The 24,230-nt window shown below is 35.6% G+C and overlaps 2 protein-coding genes across 5 annotated transcripts in view; both read right to left on the reverse strand.

Moving 5' to 3' along the window:
* Positions 1-24,230, reverse strand: part of LOC119669051 (circumsporozoite protein-like) — a 173,141-nt gene that overhangs the window by 54,572 nt on the left and 94,339 nt on the right. The window lies entirely within an intron of this gene.
* On the reverse strand, positions 11,563-24,230 carry LOC119669050 (putative uncharacterized protein DDB_G0282133). The gene is made up of 4 exons (XM_038078779.1): positions 24,170-24,230; positions 23,909-24,112; positions 23,573-23,845; positions 11,563-12,190 (listed from the first exon to the last, which is right to left on the reverse strand). The coding sequence occupies exons 1-4, from the start codon at positions 24,225-24,227 to the stop codon at positions 11,766-11,768; spliced, it is 960 nt and encodes a 319-aa protein (XP_037934707.1). The 5' UTR covers positions 24,228-24,230; the 3' UTR covers positions 11,563-11,765.

Genomic DNA, 24,230 nt, shown 5'->3' on the forward strand with positions numbered 1-24,230 from the left:
TGCAGCTAAGCTAAGTAAAGCCTTCTCTGCCACTATTCAACAAAATCACTTTTTTAGAGCTTTGTTTTTATAGTTTAGCTTAGGGAACTTTTATATAGAGCATGAGCATGCAAAAAAACTTTATGTATCTAAAATACTTACCGGATACCGGATACTTTTTGAGCAGAAGGTATAGTAACTGACATTTGCAAATGAGCTAAGTAAAGCCTTCTCTACCACTATTGAACAAAATCACTTTTTTAGGGCTTTATCATGAGCATGCAAATATACTTTATGTATCTAAAATATCTTCCAGATCTAAAAATATTTATTTGAACTGTTATTTCAAGTGCGAGTTCTCATATCAATAGTTCATTCATGATTTTTATGTACTTATGTTAGTTTCATTTCCTGTCGAACTTCTCGTCCTCTATTTCGCTACATTTCATAAATCAACATAGTTAATAGTAGGGCTATAATCACTTTTCATTCATTTCGATTTCTACAGTTGTATTTTGTGTTTTACTATTTTAGTCAAAATATTAAATAAATATCACTACTTGAAAAAAAATATTAACGACTTTTGTCTCAAAGTAATTACTAACATATTCATCTGGTTTAAATTAACAAAAAGATTTTTATAAGAAAATTGGGGTGATACTAGATTAGATATATATTCAATATGTATCCAATAGCATTGGTGTGAAAACAGCAAATTATAATTTGGTCAGCGAATTTAGTCAGGTCCTTTCAAATAGAGAAAAAATTGTTAAAAGGGAAATAACCGATCGAAAATTTAAAAAGTACTTGACGGACTTCACTTATTACTCGTGAAACCGTAAGTATTCTGCAGCCAAATTGCTTTAATTAAAAGACGAAAACTACGTGTAATAATATGTTTTCTTCATTTATTGTAATTTGTATAAACATCTATAACTATAAAGAAACTAAATCGTATCTCAATCAAATATATATTTCTATTACAAAACAAATAATTAAAACAAAAGATATAAAGTTAATATATGTTGAGTCAATTGCATAACAAAAATGGTAATATATCACATTGTACTGATTAAATCTGAATTTTTTTCTAAAATATTTTTGGACCAAAATCACAATTGAAGGCAAATTTACCATTTGCACCAAAATCACCTCTTACGCCAAATTTACCATTTCGACCAAAGTCATCATTTGGCCCTGAAGAACCATTTGGCCCGAAAATATCATCTGGACCAAATACAACATTTGGCCTTGAGCAAATACACAATTTAGATCCAAACCGCTATTTGGACCGAATTCATCATTTGGACCCAAATTGCTATTCGGGATAATACTGCTTATATTATTTGAAAAATTTACGTCAAAGTACAAGATCACTTTTTCGAGAGACTGTAGATAAAATCAGAGTCGCAATCATGTTAGTCAACGTTCGAAGCGGTCAAGACACCCTGAAGAAGAAGAAGATATTATTCGGATATTTTATAAACCGAAGTTACCCGATTATTCGATTAATTGGTTTCCAGAATTTAAAAGAAAATTGAATTTTTTGTAAATCCGGAGTCTTCAAATATTCGAATTTGTGGTTATTATTCGCGTTGAAATTCGAGAGCAAAAGTTAAAGAGACCCACTTTATTTTAGGTATGATTTTTATGATAGGATTTTTGTTGATGGTTGTACAATTTCGTGTATTGAAAAATTATGTGAGTGTGATGTTTGTTTTGTTTTATTTTATTTATTTTATTTTATTAGACATTATTAAATAAAAACTTTAGTGGATGACAAAAAGTAGCAACATCACCTATCACCTGAAATGGTACGGAAAGTTTAGCCTCTACTTGGGCGAAATCCACGTCGTAGTGGTAATCAAATGGCCAAAGAACTGAAAAAGTATCCCAACGAAGTGTGCGATGCATATTCCAAAATGAACTCAAGGTAAAGCATTTAAGTTCCAAAAGGGACAAGATCTTACACCAAAACAATATAAAGTTAGACTCGAAAGACCAAAGGAGTTGTTACGCTTGTAAGAACGTAGCGAATTTCCAAACATTGTGTTCTTTGATGAGAAAAATTTTCCCATTGAGCATTTCAGAAACTCCCTAAATGATCGTGTTTACGTTGAAGGCGGTAATAAAGAAAATTATTAAAAATTAAAATTTTGCGTTTTTGTTTTTTAATTCTCGTTCATAAGGTACATATCACACCAAGTACCATACCACACAGAGTCGCAATATTCGTTTGTCACTTTATAACATTTTTTAAAATATTAGCTGAATATTGAAAATAACAATACTAGCATATTAGCTAATACTGATAACGTTGTCATTAACACCTCTGATCGTTACTTTAACTCCATTAAGCAAAGAATAAATAGAGAAGAATTCAAACAAATTTGACAAACAAACAATAAATGCACAACAACTTTCACGCTCTCAATAATGGATAATAACTAGCTCATACCATATTTAAAAGTTAATTTTTATCAGGAACACTAAACAGACTTCGAAAACAAATGGGGATTTGACAGCTCGACCGATTTCCTGGGCTCTCTACAACTTCATAAAATAAAAAGGCGCACGAAGCGCGTAAACTCGTGTTAAATTTCGTTTATATGTATTAAAGATGATTAATGTAGGTAAATTCCTTTAATAAAATTATAGAAACTGTCATTTTCATAATAACAAATACCACTTGTATAACCCCAAGAAAAGCTTTTTGTATTCATCCTATTGTCTTGCAACTAATCTGAGGCTATTAAGCTTAATATTCACTTCAAATAATTTGGAGTAAGTATAAGACACTGTCCAACAATCTGTCGCAATATCAATTAAAATGTGATACCTTCCTCAGTTTATGGCAGTTTTTTAACTCATTATCCTACAAGAACAACCGGGATTGAAACCAGTGCGATTCCACATGAGTATCTCAAGTCTTGTAGAAATGCCTCAGGACTCGAAAACAAATTGGGCCAGTTTGGAGTTTGCGAGAAATTAAATATAAAACTACTCTTTCACTTAGCAGATCATAGTAGTATTTTTGAGACTGAATTTATTGTCAGCCATCTGAAATGGTCACTATGAAATAATTTCCATTAATATCTACATTTCAATTAATATCTGAATAGGAAATAAGATTCAAATTGGTATTTGTACAACATCTAGGTTGGGGTGCCATCTATAAGCAGGTGGCTTATTAATACTGTTTTGTAGGTGTACATGTTTATTTATTAAAAATTTCTTAAAATAAAACTTTAGATACTGCGGAACAATGTAAGAAATGATAATGCTAGTTATAAATACTTCTCTGTTCGGCGCTCCATGGACTGACTATAAAAATCTGCTATAAAGTCCAAAATATTGAATATTTAAAACATTAAGATTATTGCAGGTTTCTAAAAAAGGACAAAGAAGTGTCTCGGACCAAAATGAAGTTACCTTTAAATATTACTAAAACATTCGAAATGCCAAAAAAATTTGGTCTACACTGTTTTATTTTATCGGAAAAGACAAACCATGTAATTCAATATATACAACACTTAGTATGATATTTACTCTCATCTCCTGACATACAAAAATAAAAATGCATTATTAACACAATATGAACAAATTATTATTTGTGAGAAAACGTATGCATATGTAAATAACTACGTCAATAAAGCAGAAACGAAAATTTCTTTTATTGTTATTTTATTTAATTAATATTTTTTCGCATTAACATTACATTAATTTTTAAACTATTTATAAGTAAACCATGCATATTCTCTTGATTATATCCATTATTCGCAACATAAGCAGCGTTTATTTGCAACTAAAAAATTGGATTTTCATATCCGATGAGACCTCATTTATTATTGACCTAATGAAAAAGCTAACCAGACTAACAGCATTGTTTATGGCGACCATACTCACCAGGCACCACTCTGACCATACCGACGATAATGATCATACTGACCATAATAACCATATTGATCATAGTAACCATTCTGACCATACTGCCCAGGAAGACCATACTGACCAGCGTGACCATACACACCAAGCTGACCATATAGACCAACCTTATTATACTGATCAGGCTGATTGGGCTGACCATACTGATCTGGTTTACCATTCTGATCAGGCTGACCATACTGATCAGGCAGGCTATACTGTTCTGGCTGTCCATTCTGATCAGGCTGTCCATTCTGATCAGCTGTTCGGGCTGACCATACTGACCAGGTTGACCATTCTGACCAGGCTGATCATTCTGCTCAGGTTGACCATTCTGATCAGGCTGACCATTCTGATCAGGCTGATCATTCTGTTCAGGCTGACCATACTGATCAGACTGACCATTCTGATCAGGCAGACCATACTGACCAGGCTGATCATTCTGACCAGGCTGACCATTCTGACCAGGCTGACCATACTCATCATTCTGTTCAGGCTGTTCGGGCTGACCATACTGACCAGGTTGACCATTCTGACCAGGCTGATCATTCTGCTCAGGTTGACCATTCTGATCAGGCTGACCAGGCTGACCATTCTGATCAGGCTGATCATTCTGATCAGGCTGACCATACTGATCAGGCTGACCATTCTGATCAGGCTGACCATACTGATTAGGCAAACTATACTGATCTGGCTGTCCATTCTGATCAGGCTGACCATACTGATCTAGCTGACCATACTGATGGGGCTGACCATACTGATCAGGCTGGCCGTATTGATCAGGCTGACCATACTGATCTAGCTGACCATTCTGATCAGGCTGACCATACTGATTAGGCTGACCATACAGATCAGGCTTACCATTCTGATCAGGTTGACTATTCTGATCAGGCTGACCATTCTGATCAGGCTGACTATTCTGATTAGGCTGACTATTCTGATCAGGCTGACTATTCTGATCAGGCTGACCATTCTGATCAGGCTGACCATTCTGATCAGGCTGACCATACTGATTAGGCTCACCATACTGATCATGCTGACCATAGGGATTAGGCTGACCATTCTGATCAGGCTGACCATACTGATCTGGCTGACCATACTGATTAGGCTGACCATACTCATCAGGCTGACCATTCTGATCAGGCTGACCATTCTGATCAGGCTGACCATTCTGATCAGGCTGACCATACTGATCAGGCTGACCATACTGATTAGGCTCACCATACTGATCATGCTGACCATAGGGATTAGGCTGACCATTCTGATCAGGCTGACCATACTGATCTGGCTGACCATACTGATTAGGCTGACCATACTCATCAGGCTGACCATTCTGATCAGGCTGACCAGGCAGATCAGGCTGATCATTCTGACCAGGCTGACCATTCTGACCCGGCTGACCATTCTGATCAGGCTGACCATTCTGATCAGGCTGACCATTCTGATTAGGCTGACCATATTGATCAGGCTGACCATTCTGATCAGGCTGACCATTCTGATCAGGCTGACCATTCTGATCAGGCTGACCATACTGATCAGGCTGACCATAGGGATTAGGCTGACCGTTCTGATCAGGCTGACCATACTGATCTGACTGACCATACTGATCAGGCTGACCATACTGATCAGGCTGACCATTCTGATCATGTGAGTTTGTTTTTTCATTTGTTATCAAATAATCATTTGGGCTTTCTTTGTAGTTTATATACCCGTCTTCATTTGGATTAGTTTGTTTATTAGGATAAAGGGAATCACTATTATCCCTATGCTCGACTGGATCATAATCTGCTATAGGAAATTTTTCATATGGTGTCTCTTCCTCATTTGTAATGAGCTGCTGGTTTTGAAACTCGTGGCTATTTGAATTTGTATTTTCGTCCAAATAACTATAATCATTTGGATTCGTTTGCTTGTTCGGATAAAAGTCATTATTCGTATTCGTTTGTTCATTTGGATACACCTCTGGATTTGGATTTGTTGGATTAATTGAATTTATATGCGCTTCTAGACCAATATCTAGATTTATATTTATTGCATTGTTATTTTCAGACTGATTTTGTATTTCACACGGTTGTTCATCTAGACTTGGAAAAAAACTTGTTAGTGTGATATACTTGACTTTTAGAATTTATGTATAAAATACTACTTATTTGTTGAGTTCCACTCTGCTGACTGCGGTCATCTATCTCTCCTTCCTGGACAAGCTGATCATAATCGACATAAATACCGAGTGATGTAGAAAAACCTGCAGATATATCGAAAAGTTCATTTACCCACGCACCGCTATATTTCTCAATTGCTTCCTTTACAAGGGTTTCATAGTCATAAAGAAATCTTCCATAAACATGGCCTTCAAAATAAAAATTATAGTTATTATATCACATCATTAATATTTGTAGTGGTATTACCAATGAGTACTATTGCAAAAGTTGCAAAATTTGCTATTTGTGACATTGTCACATTCATTTCTTCAGCAGTTTTAAATTCTTTTAAAGCTGACTCTTGCTTTTATGAGAAAAAATCGTTAAAGTTTCTGTATATTACCAGATGTTTTCTGTTGCTTCTTAATTACATTTCTTAAATTTCTGATTGTGGACGACTATATACGTACCTGTGTGCATCTATGTTATATACAAATAATATGTACTTTTTATGGATCACAAAAATGTATACGTTTTGCAAGGGCAATAAAAAATGATAATTACTTAGACCTGCTTGAATTCGATAAAATCGCTTTTGAAAATCGTTAGATTAAAGAAACAGATTTTAAATCGTTATCGTTATTATTATCAATTATTTTTCACAAATAAAGATTAACGTTGTTAACCGCTGGAATGGAGTTCTACTTTACATTATCCAGTGATCAATCTACAGGATTTGTATTGTGTTTGATTTTCTCTGTTTTGTTAAAATCATAACAGAAATCCCTCTTTTTCCCTCATTCTTTCATTTGCTTGATTAATCACGGGTTTATGTCTAAAGCCGTGTCACTCAATAGTAGGTATCTGTGATCACAACCGTGATTCAGTAACAAATGCTTTATTGATAATGATAATGAGTTATTCAGCTGATTTTACAGAAGTATGGTTTAAAGCCAATCATATATTCATAATGGAATATATATTTCATTCGTTTTAATTGAGTGCAATTATGAATTGGTATGAGCATCCACGGAATTAAACAATTTCAACGATCTGTCTTTGATGCATATTCTCGATTTCATTTCTGTGTGTATATATTCATTTCTAGCACTTCATTGTTCTTTTAGCAAACTTCTTAATACAATATTTTGAAAACTTTAAAAGTTTCGAAAACTCCGCTATTTTGTAATACTGGATGACTTGCCATTAGACATTATAATAGAGTCTTATTTCACACTTTTAACTTTCCTTATATTGACAGTTTCAAAGCATTTAGAGTTGTATTACAAGCCAGTTGTAACCCTTATTCTCTCTAGCCAAGAGCATCACCTGTCAAAAGTTAGACATAAGATTATTGTCAAACAATTTCTGACCGTTTAAAAACTACGGGAAAGATCCAAAAGTGCGGAAAATGGGTGCCACATGAATTGAATGAAAGACAGATGGAAAACCGAAAAAACACTTGTGAAATTTTGCTTCAAAGACACGAAAGGAAATCGGTTTTGCATCGGATTGTTACTGGCAATGAAAAATGGATTTATTTTAAGAATCCTAAACGGAAAAAATCATGTGTTAATCCGGGACAACCATCAACATCGACTGCAAAACCAGAAGACAAGAAGACAATGCTGTGTGTTTGGTGGGACCAGAAAGGTGTGGTGTACCACGAGCTCCTAAAACCTGGTGAAACCGTCAATGCTGGTCGCTATGAACAACAAATGTACACCTGGTACTTAATGAGGTCAAAGGGCATTGAACGTTTTAATCTCCGTGCTGAGTTACTTGCGTTGAGTAATTGTAAATCGTGTGCATTTTCATGTTGAGTAATTTTCATTGCGCAAACAACTGTATACATCCTTGATGGCTTTGATTCCCATATAACGATGTAGGTCTGTACTACGAATGTACCAAGATGCATTTACAATATTTCTTTGCGTTTTGTTTTGGGAACGTTGTATATCAATATATTGCTCTTAGTGGTGTATTCCCTTTACTGTATACCATATGTCCAAAGAGGCTTTAAGTTTTGATTATATATCAGGGGTTTATTATGTACCAATTCGCATAGGGTATTTCCAGTCCATTTATATATAATTTGCAGCTTGAGTCGCCATTGTTTCATCCACTTACAAATATTATTAATATAATATTAATATTAATATTATTATAGAAATAATATTAGAAATCTGGAGGGTTTTAGTTGTTTCCATTTCATTAGAACCAATTGAAATTAGAGCTGTATTATCAGAAAACGTTGCAGTTTTACAATTTTCTGTTACTAGAATATCATTAGTAAACAAAAGAAAGAGTATGGGACCAGGAACGCTTCCCTGTGGAACAACCGCTTTAATTTCTTTTAGGTTTGAGTAGCAATCTTCGTATTTAACTCTATTTGTTATATAAGATTCTATAAGATTGCAATATTGTTATGGCAAAACGTTTGTTATTTACACAAAGAACCTTTATGTCACACCTTGTCAAATGCCTGCGAGATATCAAGGAACACTACCGAACACATTTCCTTCTTTTCCAAACAGTTTTGTGTTATATTACTAATTCGATGGAGTAGTTCAATTGTTGAGTGTCGAATTGATGGTTTAGAATCAGGTTTTGGTTCTTCACTAATTGATAGTCGCTTTTTTAATGCTTTTCTTAATCGTTCAACAAAATGGATAGCAGAATTTGAGTCTATATGAACAAACTTCATATGCAGATTTGCTAGGTTTGACTACCATTATTACTTCAGCACTTTCCAAAAGGAAGGTACATATCTCAGTTTGAAGCATGTGTTGATAATGAACGTGAAAAAATAATCCAACTCAGACTTCTGGTGACATAACCATAGTTTTCACTGGATATCTTGACATCCCAAACAGACATAGACATACATGTGCAGTTTTCAGTCCAACTCTGGTTGCATCTGACTTCAATACATCCACCCTGTTTTCTTTGTTGGAGTTACCTACAATTGACGTGATTACAAGTAACCACGTTTATTTATATCTGCTTTCTAGGCAGTCGTATAGCTTCCCTTTTGTGTTTTCTATCGGTTTACCTTCTTCAAAAAGGTCATTTGGTCTCCATACCACTCAGAAAGTTAGAGGTGGTTCAGAGACCTATCCATATCTCTAGTCGACTATGGTTTATCCTCTCTGAAAGTAACATCTGTTTCAAAATCCACAAATTATTTTCTTTACTTGAATACAGACTACAAGGGCGTCCACAGCACCAATCCAAACTTTAATCATTGGCGTCTTTGTCTTCGCATTTACTGTCAATTCTGTTTAGGTGCCCGGTGTAACAATCGCGCTTACTTCCTTCTATATTAGATTACCACCTACACTAGAGTTAGCTTGGGAATATCGCTATCGCTTATCCGTTAGGTATGGCGGAAGTTCTGTGGAAAATTTAATAAATTTTAAAATCAGGTCTTTTCTTTAGAACTCTGTCCCAACAAATAAAAATTATATTGCAATGACCCTGGACAATCGCAATCGCTGAGTATACCCCAGCAAAATATGAATTTGAACACACTCGCAAAAGTGTTGTTAAAGTGCATTAATAAGTTACCTAAATTTTTGTACTAATCTATATGAAATACGGACTACTGATACGGCTTTAGTAGCTTCCTGACTTCTTTTCATGAGGGTTCATGTTGAAAAAAAGAGAACATGCTCTCAGGATGGTAAAAATGTTGGGCCTAAAATATTGAAGTAGAATCGGAGAGATAGTAGTATTTATTAATCTCTAGGTCCTTGGCAAAGATTCCAATTCCTTTATCCATTTTTTCCATTCCTTCCGTTTTAGAGAGAACACAACAATCCATACATCAGTGTAGTCCAAGAAAAAGACGCATTACTGTAATCACATGCACCACCATGGAAATCACTTGGCATCAGAATGTACTTGCAAGGTAATCAACAATAAAGTAAAATGCAAATAATTCAACGAAAATCAGCCCGCTAAATACAAGGGTTGTGAAGTATACAGATAGCTTTAGCAAAAAGCGGTTCCACCTCTCCGTAGAAAAGAGGCCATAAGACCTCCAACACACTCAGAGCTCAAGGAAGCCAAACATATTTTATTTTTAAGCTAAGAAAGAAAGAAAAAAAACAATGACATGTCAGAGTTGAATATGATGCTCAAAGCCCTGAGGCAACATATAAGTACTATGCTAAATTTTCCGCATTCGTCGATAACACTTTAAAATAATGAATACACATAAAATTTATATCTGGAATGAGCTAGCTCAACATAGCAACGAATTAAAGACATTTCTCACTAACAAAAATATTCACATCATATTAATATCTAAAACCCACTTCATCCAGAAAAGCCACTTCGAATTTCGAAATATTCTATATATTGCTCCAAACATGCATCTAAAATCGCTTGCAGAGGAGCCTCGATAGTCGTGAAAACTGATATTGATTATTTCATGCACATCAAACACTAAAAACTATTTCTTCAGTCAATATCAATAACAGTCTATATATAAAGACTATATCTATTGACTACCAAAAAGTCAACAGTTTTGAGAAATTTTTCCACACGTCCGGTTAAACATATATAGCTAATGGAGATCCAATGCAACGCATACTCACTGGAGCTCCAGACAAATAACTACAAGAGGACGAGAATTGTTTCAAACTATGCGGGCTAATAACTTGCATCACGCATCATCTAGAGCACCTACTTCTTGACCAACAGACCACAATAAAGTCGGGATCTTTAACGTACGACGCACCTTTGCGGATGACACAGTGACCATGGCTAAAGCAAACCAATTCACACTACATCCAAGTGTGACTAAACTAATAGCGCATGAAAGCCAATGAATTCAAATCTGAACAAACCACATTCAGTCTTCTCCATGGTTACTGCTCACCAGTCACAATGAATAATAACGTATTGCCGCAACCCGATCAACCGAAGTATCTGGGAGTTTATATTGATAGGCACCTAACCTGGAAACAGGTGCATAAGCAACTGAGCCTGAAATTAAGCTCTATGTATTTCCTTCTTTGCCAAAATTCAAAGCCATCACCGAACAATTATATTCTGCTGCTCAATAGTATGTCTCAAAGAGTACAGTGCGATCTCCACGTCCCATCAGTGTTTGAAGCAATATAACCAATCAGGAAAAATTACCACACAACGCCATCAAATCACCTAAACTCACTTGTACATGAGTTGTTATCAGATATCAACCATCCACGTCGAGGAGTAAAATTTTGTACGTCAGATCTGCTAAACAGAACTCAAAATACAATTCACCAAACTCCCTGATATCAGACATTTATAGGCAACTAGATATTAATCGTTTGTTGTAATTTAATCTTCAGCAGTATTTACTACTGAGTGCATCGCATATACCAACATATTCTTTCATATCTTCTTGTACCCATAGAAAATACTGAATGTCCAACAGATTACAATTATAACTGATAAAAACTAAAACAGACACAAATAAAAAAAAGTTAAAACATTTTTAAAACAGTTAGAATGCCCAAAAATTTATTCACTTATTGTTAAACACTTTTTCACATTTATATTAAATTGACTTTTCGAATATTGATTAGTAAATCGGGATATTTCTATCATTACATCCATTACTTGGACCACAAGAAGAATCTGATTGTAACTAAAAATTTAAAATTTCATATCCGATGGAAGCATATTTATTACTGATTTGATGAACAAGCTGTCCATACCGACAGCCTACTCAGGGCTAGGTTGATAATTCTGCTCAAGCTGACCAATCTGATAAGTCTGACCATACTGATTAGACTGACCATATTGATTAAGCTGAACAAACCGATCAGGCTGATCATTTAAGTTTGTTTTTTCATTTGTTATCAAATAATCATTCGGGCTTTCTTTGTCGTTTATATATCCGTCTTCATTTGGATTAGTTTGTTTATTGGGATAAAGGGAATCATAATCTGCTATTGGAAATTTTTCATATGGTGTCTCTTCCTCATTTGTAATGAGCTGTTGGTTTTGAAAGTCGTGGCTATTCGGATTTGTATTTTTCTCCAAATAACTATAATCATATGGTGTCTCTTCCTCATTTGTAATGAGCTGCTGGTTTTGAAAGTCGTGGCTATTCGGATTTGTATTTTTCTCCAAATAACTATAATCATTTGGATTCGTTTGCTTGTTGGGATAAATGTCGTTATTTGTATTCGTTTGTTCATTTGGATACACCTCTGGATTTGGATTCGTTGGATTAGTTGAATTTATATGCCCTTCTAGACCAATATCTATATTTATATTTATTGCATTGTTATTTTCAGACTGATTTTGTATTTCACACGATTGTTCATCTAGATTTGGAAAAAACTTGTTGTTGTGACCAACTTGGTTCTAAGAATTTATGTATTGAATACTACTTATTTGTTGAGTTCCACTCTGCTGACTGCTGTCATCTATCTCTCCTTCTTGCACATGCTGATCATTATCGACATAAATACCGAATGATGTAGAAAAACCTGCAGATACATCAAAAAGTTCCTTTACAAGGGTTCCAGAATCATGAAGAAATCTTCCATAACCATGGCCTTCAAAATAAAAATTATAGTTATTATATCACATCATGAATATTTGTATTGGTATTACCAATGAGTACTATTGCAAAAGTTGCAAAATTTGCTATTCGTGACATTGTCACATTCATTTCTTCAGCAGTTTTAAATTCTTTTAAAGCTGACTCTTGCTTTTATGAGAAAAAATCGTTAAAGTTTCTGTATATTACCAGATGTTTTCTGTTGCTTCTTAATTACATTTCTTAAATTTCTGATTGTGGACGACTATATACGTACCTGTGTGCATCTATGTTATATACAAATAATATGTACTTTTTATGGATCACAAAAATGTATACGTTTTGCAAGGGCAATAAGAAATGATAATTACTTAGACCTGCTTGAATTCGATAAAATCGCTTTTGAAAATCGTTAGATTAAAGAAACAGATTTTAAATCGTTATCGTTATTATTATCAATTATTTTTCACAAATAAAGATTAACGTTGTTAACCGCTGGAATGGAGTTCTACTTTACATTATCCAGTGATCAACCTACAGGATTTGTATTGTGTTTGATTTTCTCTGTTTTGTTAAAATCATAACAGAAATCCCTCTTTTTCCCTCTTTCTTTCATTTGCTTGATTAATCGCGGGTTTATGTCTAAAGCCGTGTCACTCAATAGTAGGTATCTGTGATCACAACCGTGATTCAGTAACAAATGCTTTATTGATAATGATAATGAGTTATTCAGGTGATATTACAGAAGTGTGGTTTAAAGCCAATCATATATTCGTAATGGAATATAAATTTCATTCGTTTTAATTGAGTGCAATTATGAATTGGTATGAGCATCCACGGAATTAAACAATTTCAACGATCTGTCTTTGATGCATATTCTCGATTTCATTTCTTGTATCTTCATTTCTAGCACGTCATTGTTCTTTTAGCAAACTTCTTAATACAATATTTTGAAAACTTTAAAAGTTTCGAAAACTCCGCTATTTTGTAATACTGGATAACTTGCCATTAGACATTATAATAGAGTCTTATTTCACACTTTCAACTTTCCTTATATTGATAGTTTCAAAGCATTTAGAGTTGTATTACAAGCCAGTTGTAATCCTTATTCTCTCTAGCCAAGCGCATCACCTGTCAAAAGTTAGACATAAGATTATTGTCAAACAATTTCTGACCGTTTAAAAACTACGGGAAAGATCCAAAAGTGCGGAAAATGGGTGCCACAAGAATTGAATGAAAGACAGATGGAAAACCGAAAAAACACTTGTGAAATTTTGCTTCAAAGACACGAAAGGAAATCGGTTTTGCATCGGATTGTTACTGGCAATGAAAAATGGATTTATTTTAAGAATCCTAAACGGAAAAAATCATGGGTTAATCCGGGTCAACCATCAACATCGACTGCAAAACCAGAAGACAATGCTGTGTGTTTGGTGGGACCAGAAAGGTGTGGTGTACCACGAGCTCCTAAAACCTGGTGAAACCGTCAATGCTGGTCGCTATGAACAACAAATGTACACCTGGTATTTAATGAGGTCAAAGGGCATTGAACGTTTTAATCTCCGTGCTGAGTTACTTGCGTTGAGTAATTGTAAATCGTGTGCATTTTCATGTTGAGTAATTTTCATTGCGCAAGCAACTGTATACATCCTTGATGGCTTTGACTCCCATATAACGATGTAGGTCTGTACTACGAATGTACCAAGATGCATTTACAATATTTCTTTGCGTTTTGTTTTGGGAACGTGGTATATCAATACATTGCTCTTAGTGGTGCATTCCCTTTACTGTATACCATATGTCCAAAGAAGCTTTAAGTTTTGATTATAAATCAGGGGTTTATTATGTACCAATTCGCATAGGGTATTTCCAGCCCATTTATATATAATTTGCAGCTTGAGTCGCCATTGTTTCATCCACTTACAAATATTATTAATATAATATTAATATTAATATTATTATAGAAATAATATTAGTAATCTGGAGGGTTTTAGTTGTTTCCATTTCATTAGAACCAATTGGAATTAAAGCTATATTATCAGAAAACGTTGCAGTTTTACAATTTTCTGTTACTAGAATATCATTAGTAAACAAAAGAAAGAGTATGGGACCAGGAACGCTTTCCTGTGGAACAACCGCTTTAATTTCTTTTAGTTTTGAGTAGCAATCTTCGTATTTAACTCTATTTGTTATATAAGATTCTATAAGATCGCAATATTGTTATGGCAAAACGTTTGTAATTTACACATAGAACCTTTATGTCACACCTTGTCAAATGCCTGCGAGATATCAAGGAACACTACCGAACACATTTCCTTCTTTTCCAAACAGTTTTGTGTTATATTACTCATTCGATGGAGTAGTTCAATTGTTGAGTGTCGAATTGATGGTTTAGAATCAGGTTTTGGTTCTTCACTAATTGATAGTCGCTTTTTTAATGCTTTTCTTAATCGTTCAACAAAATGGATAGCAGAATTTGAGTCTATATGAACAAACTTCATATGCAGATTTGCTAGGTTTGACTACCATTATTACTTCAGCACTTTCCAAAAGGAAGGTACGTATCTCAGTTTGAAGCATGTGTTGATAATGAACGTGAAAAAATAATCCAACCGTAATGAAAAATTTATAATCTAGTATCTGGTTTGGATCTATTGTTACAGAGGTTCTCACTTATAACAGTAAATACTAAATATGAAGCAATTCTAATTCAGACTTCTGGTGACATAACCATAGTTTACACTGGATATCTTGGCATCCCAAACAGACATAGACATATATGTGCAGTTTTCAGTCCAACTCTGGTTGCACCTGACTTCAATACATCCACCCTGTTTTCTTTGTTGGAGTTACCTACAATTGACGTGATTACAAGTAACCACGTTTATTTATATCTGCTTTCTAGGCAGTCGTACAGCTTCCCTTTTGTGTTTTCTATCGGTTCACCTTCTTCAAAAAGATCATTTGGTCTCCATACCACTCAGAAACTCAGAGGTGGTTCAGAGACCTATCCATACCTCTAGTCGACTGTGGATTATCCTCTCTGAAAATGTTACGTTCAACATCTTTTGATATTTTTTGTGAGCGGAGTTAAAGTCTGGCACGGTGGCGAGGCCAGCTAGCTCGTCAGAAAAGGGGGTGGATTATTAACTCCGCTATAGCACATTCGAACCGTAACAAAAAAATAAAAAAATCGTGCCAGAGAGTTTTGTTCAAAAAAAAACTATCACTATTTCATTGTACTACTGTGTCTACCAGTGTTTTTCTGTATTGTCCCTGTCCTTGTCTGTCGGTTTGGGCCTACCCACCCTCACTACACTACCGTAGTTACCGTTGAGCTGAGTAACAGGCCCTGTTAAATTCTCTCCAGCTCCCTAATTTTATGGTCGTCCCTGTCCTATCTAACTCATTTTTACCTTACCTAACATTGTCCCCTTTTTCACATCCACCTGTCATCTATATTTTCTGATCTTAAGCCATCATGTTTTGGAATTTTTCTTTTCTATATAACATATATAACTAACATTTCAACAAAACAAAAAAATTATTGGTTTTAATGACTTATATTTTTGGTTGAATCAAAACAAACAAAAATAAATGGTGAGTTACAAATATTTAATCTAAGCTTAAATAACTAACAACCTTCATTTTATAAAATATAATTATGCAAATGACATTATTGACATGATAAAAATAAAAATATTAAATAAAAATAAAAAAATATAAGAAAATAATGAACAAATTCAAATAATATTAGAAATATTTAAAAAAAATCAAGAGTAAAAAAAAACCAAAGAGAAAAAGAAAATAAGCAAAAAGGTATTTTTTTATCCAGCTACTCCTATTTACGAATTCGCGTCCACGTTGGTGACGTCACCAGCCAGGAAACCTGTAATTAAAATAAAACCTAAGACTCTCTTTCTATCTGTACTCTTAAGTACTTTCATAGTATACTGGTTGTTACCTATATACCCACATATATATCAAGTTTATATGTTTCTTTTCCCTTTTTCCTTTCCTTTTTTTTTTTCTGACTCTCCTGTTTCAACAATAAGTTTAATTAAATATTAAGAATTCAATAGTAATAAAAAAAAATAATAAAAATTATGAAAATTTTATAATAAAATATTTATTAAAAAAATTTTGTAAATGACATATATGATATAAGAATTCAATAATAATAAAAAAAATAATAAAAATTATGAAAATTATATAATAAAATAATTATTAAAAATAAATTTTATAACTGATATAGGTATATCATGTGAAATAATGAATTTTTCGCCACTTAGCTGTTGTTGTTTCTGCTGTCTTGTTGCTGCTTTCTTGTGGAGCTTCTACAAATTCTGCATAGTCAATAAGACCATTGCGTGATGTGCCCTTCATTTGTAAAATGGGATCAGTTGGAGTAACTAATTCTTCATCAGGTGGATTTACTTTTCACTTGTTGTTCTTTGCTGCTGCCTTATTCAGGCCACTGAGATAGGGATGTTCTCAATTCATGGCCATCAGTTAAGTGGCCAGATTAGTTTAGAACTTTTTAGTTTTCTTTGGCTATAATTAAAGCCTCCGATTTTTAAGAATAAATTAAAGGTTTAAAGCGTAAAGAATATTTCTTTCGTACATTTGTACATATGTATAACTTGCATATAAAAGTGCACTTTTATGTAATTTTAACTTATTAAAATTCTCACACAATATGTACAGTGCATTGCAAAAAAAATGCTATTGAAATTTTCAACATTTTTGTTCCACTTAATATTTTAATAATTTAATATAACACAATTATTAATTATAATAATTTACAGCATTCAATCTTAGTTATTCATTATGTGGTATTTTTCTACTGCTGTAGTTATTTTATATTTATTTTTATTTTTATTTTTATTTTCAAATATCCACTTTATCTATTAGCTAATATATTTCAATCATATATTTTAAATTCCACCAATAAAAAACACTTTTCAAACTGCTTGCGGACACCGACCGTCACCTTTCAAATCACTTGTTCAAGAAGACCGCTAGCAACCACTCTTTCCTTTTTATATCTATTATCCTTCCGTAATTTCACCCGTTGTAAACTCATCCCGCAAACTTTTGGAGGTCGTTCTTTGAACCTTCAGTTAATACTGTTTTTCTTTTGTACATTCCGAACGTCCCACCTGCATTACCCACTTTTTTTCATTTATAACTTATTTTAATACTTCCATTGTGCATTGCTCTGGCAGCATTGATCTTTACAATTCCTAAAGCTTTTGCTGTCAATTTGTTCAAAACAAAGAATGTACAAAAGCTTTTACACATTTATTTATTCTGCAATGTGCGAGCAATTCACTTTGTTAGTATTCACAAAAAAATTAGTCAATACTATATATACAATAAAAATATTGTATATATAAGTATAAAAAAAGAAAAATGTGCTAGTGCTGTTGGCTAGCACACGATCACCAGTGGAGGAAACAATACTGGTGGACGTAACTAGTGCTACTTGGATTGGAGCTGGGCATCGCGGGTAACCCGAGGTAATATCTTGTTTGCACTCTTAATATCTGTATATCTAATTTTTCTCTTTTCATGCAGGCCTACATAACGAAAGTAACATCTGCTTCAAAATCCACAAATTACTTTCTTTACTTGAATACAGACTACAAGGGCGTCCACAGCACCAATCCAAACTTTAATCATTGGCGTCTTTGTCTTCGCATTTACTGTCAATTCTGTTTAGGTGTCCAGTCTAACAATCGCGCTTACTTCCTTCTATATTAGATTACCACCTACACTAGAGTTAGCTTGGGCCTATCGGTATCGCTTATCCGTCAGGTATGACGGAAGTTCTGTGGAAAAACTTAATAAATTTTAAAATCAGGTCTTTTCTTTAGAACTCTGTCCCAACAAATAAAAATTATATTGCAATGACCCTGGACAATCGCAATCGCAGAGTATCGCATGCTGAAAATAAGAGTACATGCTCTCAGGATGGTAAAAATGTTGGGCCTAAAATATTGAAGTAAAATCGGAGAGATAGTAGTATTTACTAATCTCTAGATCCTTGACAAAGATTCCAATTCCTTTATCCATTTTTTCCATTCCTCCCGTTTTAGAGAGAACACAACAATCCATACATCAGTGTAGTCCAAGAAAAAGACGTATTACTGTAATCACATGCACCACCATGGAAATCACTTGGCATCAGAATGTACTTGCAAGGTAATCAACAATAAAGTAAAATGCAAATAATGCAACGAAAATCAGCCCGCTAAATACAAGGGTTGTGAAGTATACAGATAGCTTTAGCAAAATGCGGTTCCACCTTTACGTAGAAAAGAGGCCACAAGACCTCCAACACACTCAGAGTTCGTTCAAGGAAGCCAAACATATTTTATTTTTAAACTAAGAAAGAAAAAAAAAAAACAATGACATGTCAGAGTTGAATATGATGCTCAAAGCCCTGAGGCAACATATAAGTACTACGCTAAATTTTCCGCATTCGTCGGTAACACTTTAAAATAATGAATACACATAAAAGTTATATCTGGAATGAGCTAGCTCAACATAGCAACGAATTAAAGACATTTCTCACTAACAAAAATATTCACATCATATTAATATCTAAAACCCACTTCATCCAGAAAAGCCACTTAGAATTTCGAAATATTCTATATATTGCTCCAAACATGCATCTAAAATAGCTTGCAGAGGAGCCTCGATAGTCGTGAAAATGATATTGATCATTTCATGCACATCAAACACTAAAAACTATTTCTTCAGTCAATATCAATAACAGTCTATATATAAAGACTATATCTATTGACTACCAAAAAGTCAACAGTTTTGAGAAATTTTTCCACACGTCCGGTTAAACATATATAGCTAATGGAGATCCAATGCAACGCATACTCACTGGAGCTCCAGACAAATAACTACAAGAGGACGAGAATTGTTTCAAACTATGCGGGCTAATAACTTGCATCACGCATCATCTAGAGCACCTACTTCTTGACCAACAGACCACAATAAAGTCGGGATCTTTAACGTACGACGCACCTTTGCGGATGACACAATGACCATGGCTAAAGCAAACCAATTCACACTTCATCCAAGTGTGACTAAACTAATAGCGCATGAAAGCCAATGAATTCAAATCTGCACAAACCACATTCAGTCTTCTCCATGGTTACTGCTCACCAGTCACAATGAATAATAACGTATTGCCGCAACCCAATCAACCGAAATATCTGGGAGTTTATATTGATAGGCACCTAACCTGGAAACAGGTGCATAAGCAACTGAGCCTGAAATTAAGCTCTATGTATTTCCTTCTTTGCCAAAATTCAAAGCCATCACCGAACAATTATATTCTGCTGCTCAATAGTATGTCTCAAAGAGTACAGTGCGATCTCCACGTCCCATCAGTGTTTGAAGCAATATAACCAATCAGGAAAAATTACCACACAACGCCATCAAATCACCTAAACTCACTTGTACATGAGTTGTTATCAGATATCAACCATCCACGTCGAGGAGTAAAATTTTGTACGTCAGATCTGCTAAACAGAACTCAAAATACAATTCACCAAACTCCCTGATATCAGACATTTATAGGCAACTAGATATTAATCGTTTGTTGTAATTTAATCTTCAGCAGTATTTACTACTGAGTGCATCGCATATACCAACATATTCTTTCATATCTTCTTGTACCCATAGAAAATACTGAATGTCCAACAGATTACAATTATAACTGATAAAAACTAAAACAGACACAAATAAAAAAAAGTTAAAATATTTTTAAAACAGTTAGAATGCCCAAAAATTTATTCATTTATTGTTAAACACTTTTCCGCATTAATATTAAATTGACTTTTCAAATATTGATCAGTAAATCGAAATATTTCTATCATCACATCCATTACTTGGACCACAAGAAGAATCTGATTGTAACTAAAAATTTAAAATTTCATATCCGGTGCAAGCATATTTATTACTGATTTGATGAACAAGCTGACCAGACTGATTAGACTGTCCATACCGACAGTCTAATCAGGGCCAGGTTGATCATTCTGCTCAAGCTGACCATTCTGATACTTCTGACCATACTGATTATATTGACCATATTTATTAAGCTGACCATGTTGATCATTCTGCTCAAGCTGACCATTCTGATACGTCTGACCATACTGATTATATTGACCATAATTATTAAGCTGACCATGTTGATCATTCTGCTCAAGCTGACCATTCTGATAAGACTGACCATACTGATTAGGCTGACCATATTGATTAAGCTGAACAAACTGATCATCAGACTGATCATACTCGTCATTCTCACCATACTCATCATTTTGATCATACTCGTCATTCTGACCATACTCATCATTCTGATTATACTCATCATTCTCACCATACTCATCATTCTGATCATAGTCATCATTCTGATCATACCTATCAAGCCGACCATACTCATCATTCTGTTCAGGCTGTTCAAGATGAACAGGCTTTTGATCTGTCTGACTATTCTGACCAGGCTGACCATACTCATCATTCTGCTCAGGCTGACTATTCTGATCAGGCTGACCATTCTGATCAGGCTGACCATTCTGACCAGGCTCATCATTCTGCTCAGGCTGACTATTCTGATCATTCTGCTCAGGCTGATCATTCTGCTCAGGCTGATCATTCTGCTCAGGCTGACTATTCTGGTCAGGCAGACCAGGCTGATCATTCTGCTCAGGCTGACTATTCTGATCATTCTGTTCAGGCTGTTCTTGCTGACCATATTTACCAGGTAGATCATTCTGCTCAGGCTGACCATACTCATCATTCTGTTCAGGCTGTTCGGGCTGACCGTTCTGATCAGGCTGATCAGTCTGCTCAGGCTGATCAGTCTGCTCAGGCTGATCAGTCTGCTCAGGCTGATCAGTCTGCTCAGGCTGATCAGTCTGCTCAGGCTGATCAGTCTGCTCAGGCTGGTCAGTCTGCTCAGGCTGGTCAGTCTGATCAGTCTGCTCAGTCTGCTCAGGCTCATCAGTCTGCTCAGGTTGATCAGTCTGCTCAGGCTGATCAGTCTGCTCAGGCTGATCAGTCTGCTCAGGCTGATCAGTCTGCTCAGGCTGATCAGTCTGCTCAGGCTGATCAGTCTGCTCAGGCTGATCAGTCTGCTCAGGCTGATCAGTCTGCTCAGGCTGATCAGTCTGCTCAGGCTGATCAGTCTGCTCAGGCTGATCAGTCTGCTCAGGCTGATCATTCTGATCCGGCTGACCAGGTTGATCATTCTGACCAGGCTGACCATTCTGATCAGGCTGACCATACCCATCATTCTGTTCAGGTTGTTCGGGCTGACCATACTGACCAGGCTGACTATTCTGACCAGGCTGATCATTCTGCTCAGGTTGACCATTCTGTTCAGGCTGACCAGGCTGACCATTCTGATCAGGCTGATAATTTTGACCAGGCTGACTATTCTGATCAGGCTGACCAGGTTGATCATTCTGCTCAGACTGACCATACTCATCATTCTGTTCAGGCTGTTCGGGCTGACCATACTGACCAGGCCGATAATTTTGACCAGTCAGACTATACTTATTAGACTGACCTTTCCGATCAGGCAGACCATACTGACCAGGTTGATCATTCTGACCAAGCTGACCATTCTGATCAGGCTGACCATACTCATCATATTGTTCAGGCTGTTCGGGCTGACCATACTGACCAGGCTGACCGTTCTGACCAGGCTGATCATTCTGCTCAGGTTGACCTTTCTGATCAGTCTGACCAGGCTGTCCATTCTGATTAGGCTGATCATTCTGCTCAGGCTGACCATTCTGATCAGGCTGACCATACTCATCATTCTGTTCAGGCTGACCATTCTGATCAGGCTGACCATTCTGATCAGGCTGACCATTCTGATTAGGCTGACCATTCTGCTCAGGCTGACCATTCTGATCAGGCTGACCATACTCATCATTCTGTTCAGGCTGACCATTCTGATCAGGCTGACCATTCTGATCAGGCTGACCATACTCATCATTCTGTTCAGGCTGACCATACTGACCAGGCTGACCGTTCTGACCAGGCTGATCATTCTGCTCAGGTTGACCTTTCTGATCAGTCTGACCAGGCTGTCCATTCTGATTAGGCTGATCATACTGAGCAGGCTGACCATACTGATCAGTCTGACCAAACTGTTCAGTCTGACCATTCTGATCAGGCTGACCATTCTGATCAGGCTGACCATTCTGATCAGGCTGACCAAACTGATCTGGCTGACCATACTGATTAGGCTTTCCGTTTTGATCGGACTGACCATACTGATCAGGCTGACCATACTGATCAGGCTGACCATACTGATAAGGCTGACCATACTGAACAGGCTGACCATACTGATCAGGCTGACCGTTCTGATCAGGCTGACCATACTGATCAGGCTGACCATACTGATCAGGCTGACCATACTGATTAGGCTGACCATACTGATCAGGCTGACCATACTGATCAGGCTGACCATACTGATCAGGCTGACCATACTGATCAGGCTGACCATACTGATCAGGCTGACCATTACTGATCAGGCGCTGACCATACTGATCAGGCTGACCATACTGATCAGGCTGACCATACTGATCAGGCTGACCATACTGATCAGGCTGACCATACTGATTAGGCAGACCATACTGATCAAGCTGATCATTCTGATCACGCTGACAATTTTGATTAGGCTGACCATTCTGATCAGGCTGGCCATACTCATCAGGCTGACCATTCTGATCAGGCTGACCATTCTGATCAGGCTGACCATACTGATCAGGCTGACCATTCTGATCATGTAAGTTTGTTTTTTCATTTGTTATCAAATAATCATTTGGGCTTTCTTTGTCGTTTATATATCCGTCTTCATTTGGATTAGTTTGTTTATTAGGATAAAGGGAATCACTATTATCCTTATGCTCGACTGGATCATAATCTACTATTGGAAATGGTTCATATGGTGTCTCTTCCTCATTTGTAATGAGCTGCTGGTTTTGAAAGTCGTAGCTATTCGGATTTGTATTTTCCTCCAAATAACTATAATCATTTGGATTCGTTTGCTTGTTGGGATAAATGTCGTTATTTGTATTCGTTTGTTTATTTGGATACAACTCTGGATTTGGATTCGTTGGATCAATTGAATTTATATGCCCTTCTAGACCAATATCTAGATCTATATATAATGCATTGTTATTTTCAGACTGATTTTGTGTTTCGCTCGGTTGTTCATCTAGATTTGGAAAAAACTTGTTAGTGTGATCTACTTGTCTTTTAGAATTTTTGTATTAAATACTACTTATTTGTTGAGTTCCACTCTGCTGACTGCTGTCATCCATCTCTTCTTCCTGGACAAGCTGATCATAGTCGACATAAATACCGAATGATGTAGAAAAACCAGCAGAAACATCAAAAAGTTCATTTACCAACGCACCGCTATATTCAATTGCTTCCTTTACAAGGGTTCCAGAATCAAAAATAAATCTTCCATAAACATGGCCTTCAAAATAAAAATTGTAGTTATTATATCACATCATGAATATTTGTATTGTATTACCAATGAGTACTATTGCAAAAGTTGCAAAATTTGCTATTCGTGACATTGTCACATTCATTTC

Source organism: Teleopsis dalmanni, chromosome 1, assembly GCF_002237135.1.
Source record: "Teleopsis dalmanni isolate 2A chromosome 1, ASM223713v2, whole genome shotgun sequence".
NCBI lineage: Eukaryota > Metazoa > Arthropoda > Insecta > Diptera > Diopsidae > Teleopsis > Teleopsis dalmanni.

Coding starts and splice junctions, on each gene's coding strand:
- LOC119669050 (XM_038078779.1), bottom strand. CDS start 24,227: ATGAATGTGACAATGTCACGAATAGCAAATTTTGCAACTTTTGCAATA. Junction 24,113..24,169: donor TTTTGCAATAGTACTCATTG/GTAATACAATAC, acceptor TTTATTTTGAAG/GCCATGTTTATGGAAGATTT. Junction 12,191..23,572: donor AAATGAGGAAGAGACACCAT/ATGAACCATTTC, acceptor AAACGAATCCAA/ATGATTATAGTTATTTGGAG.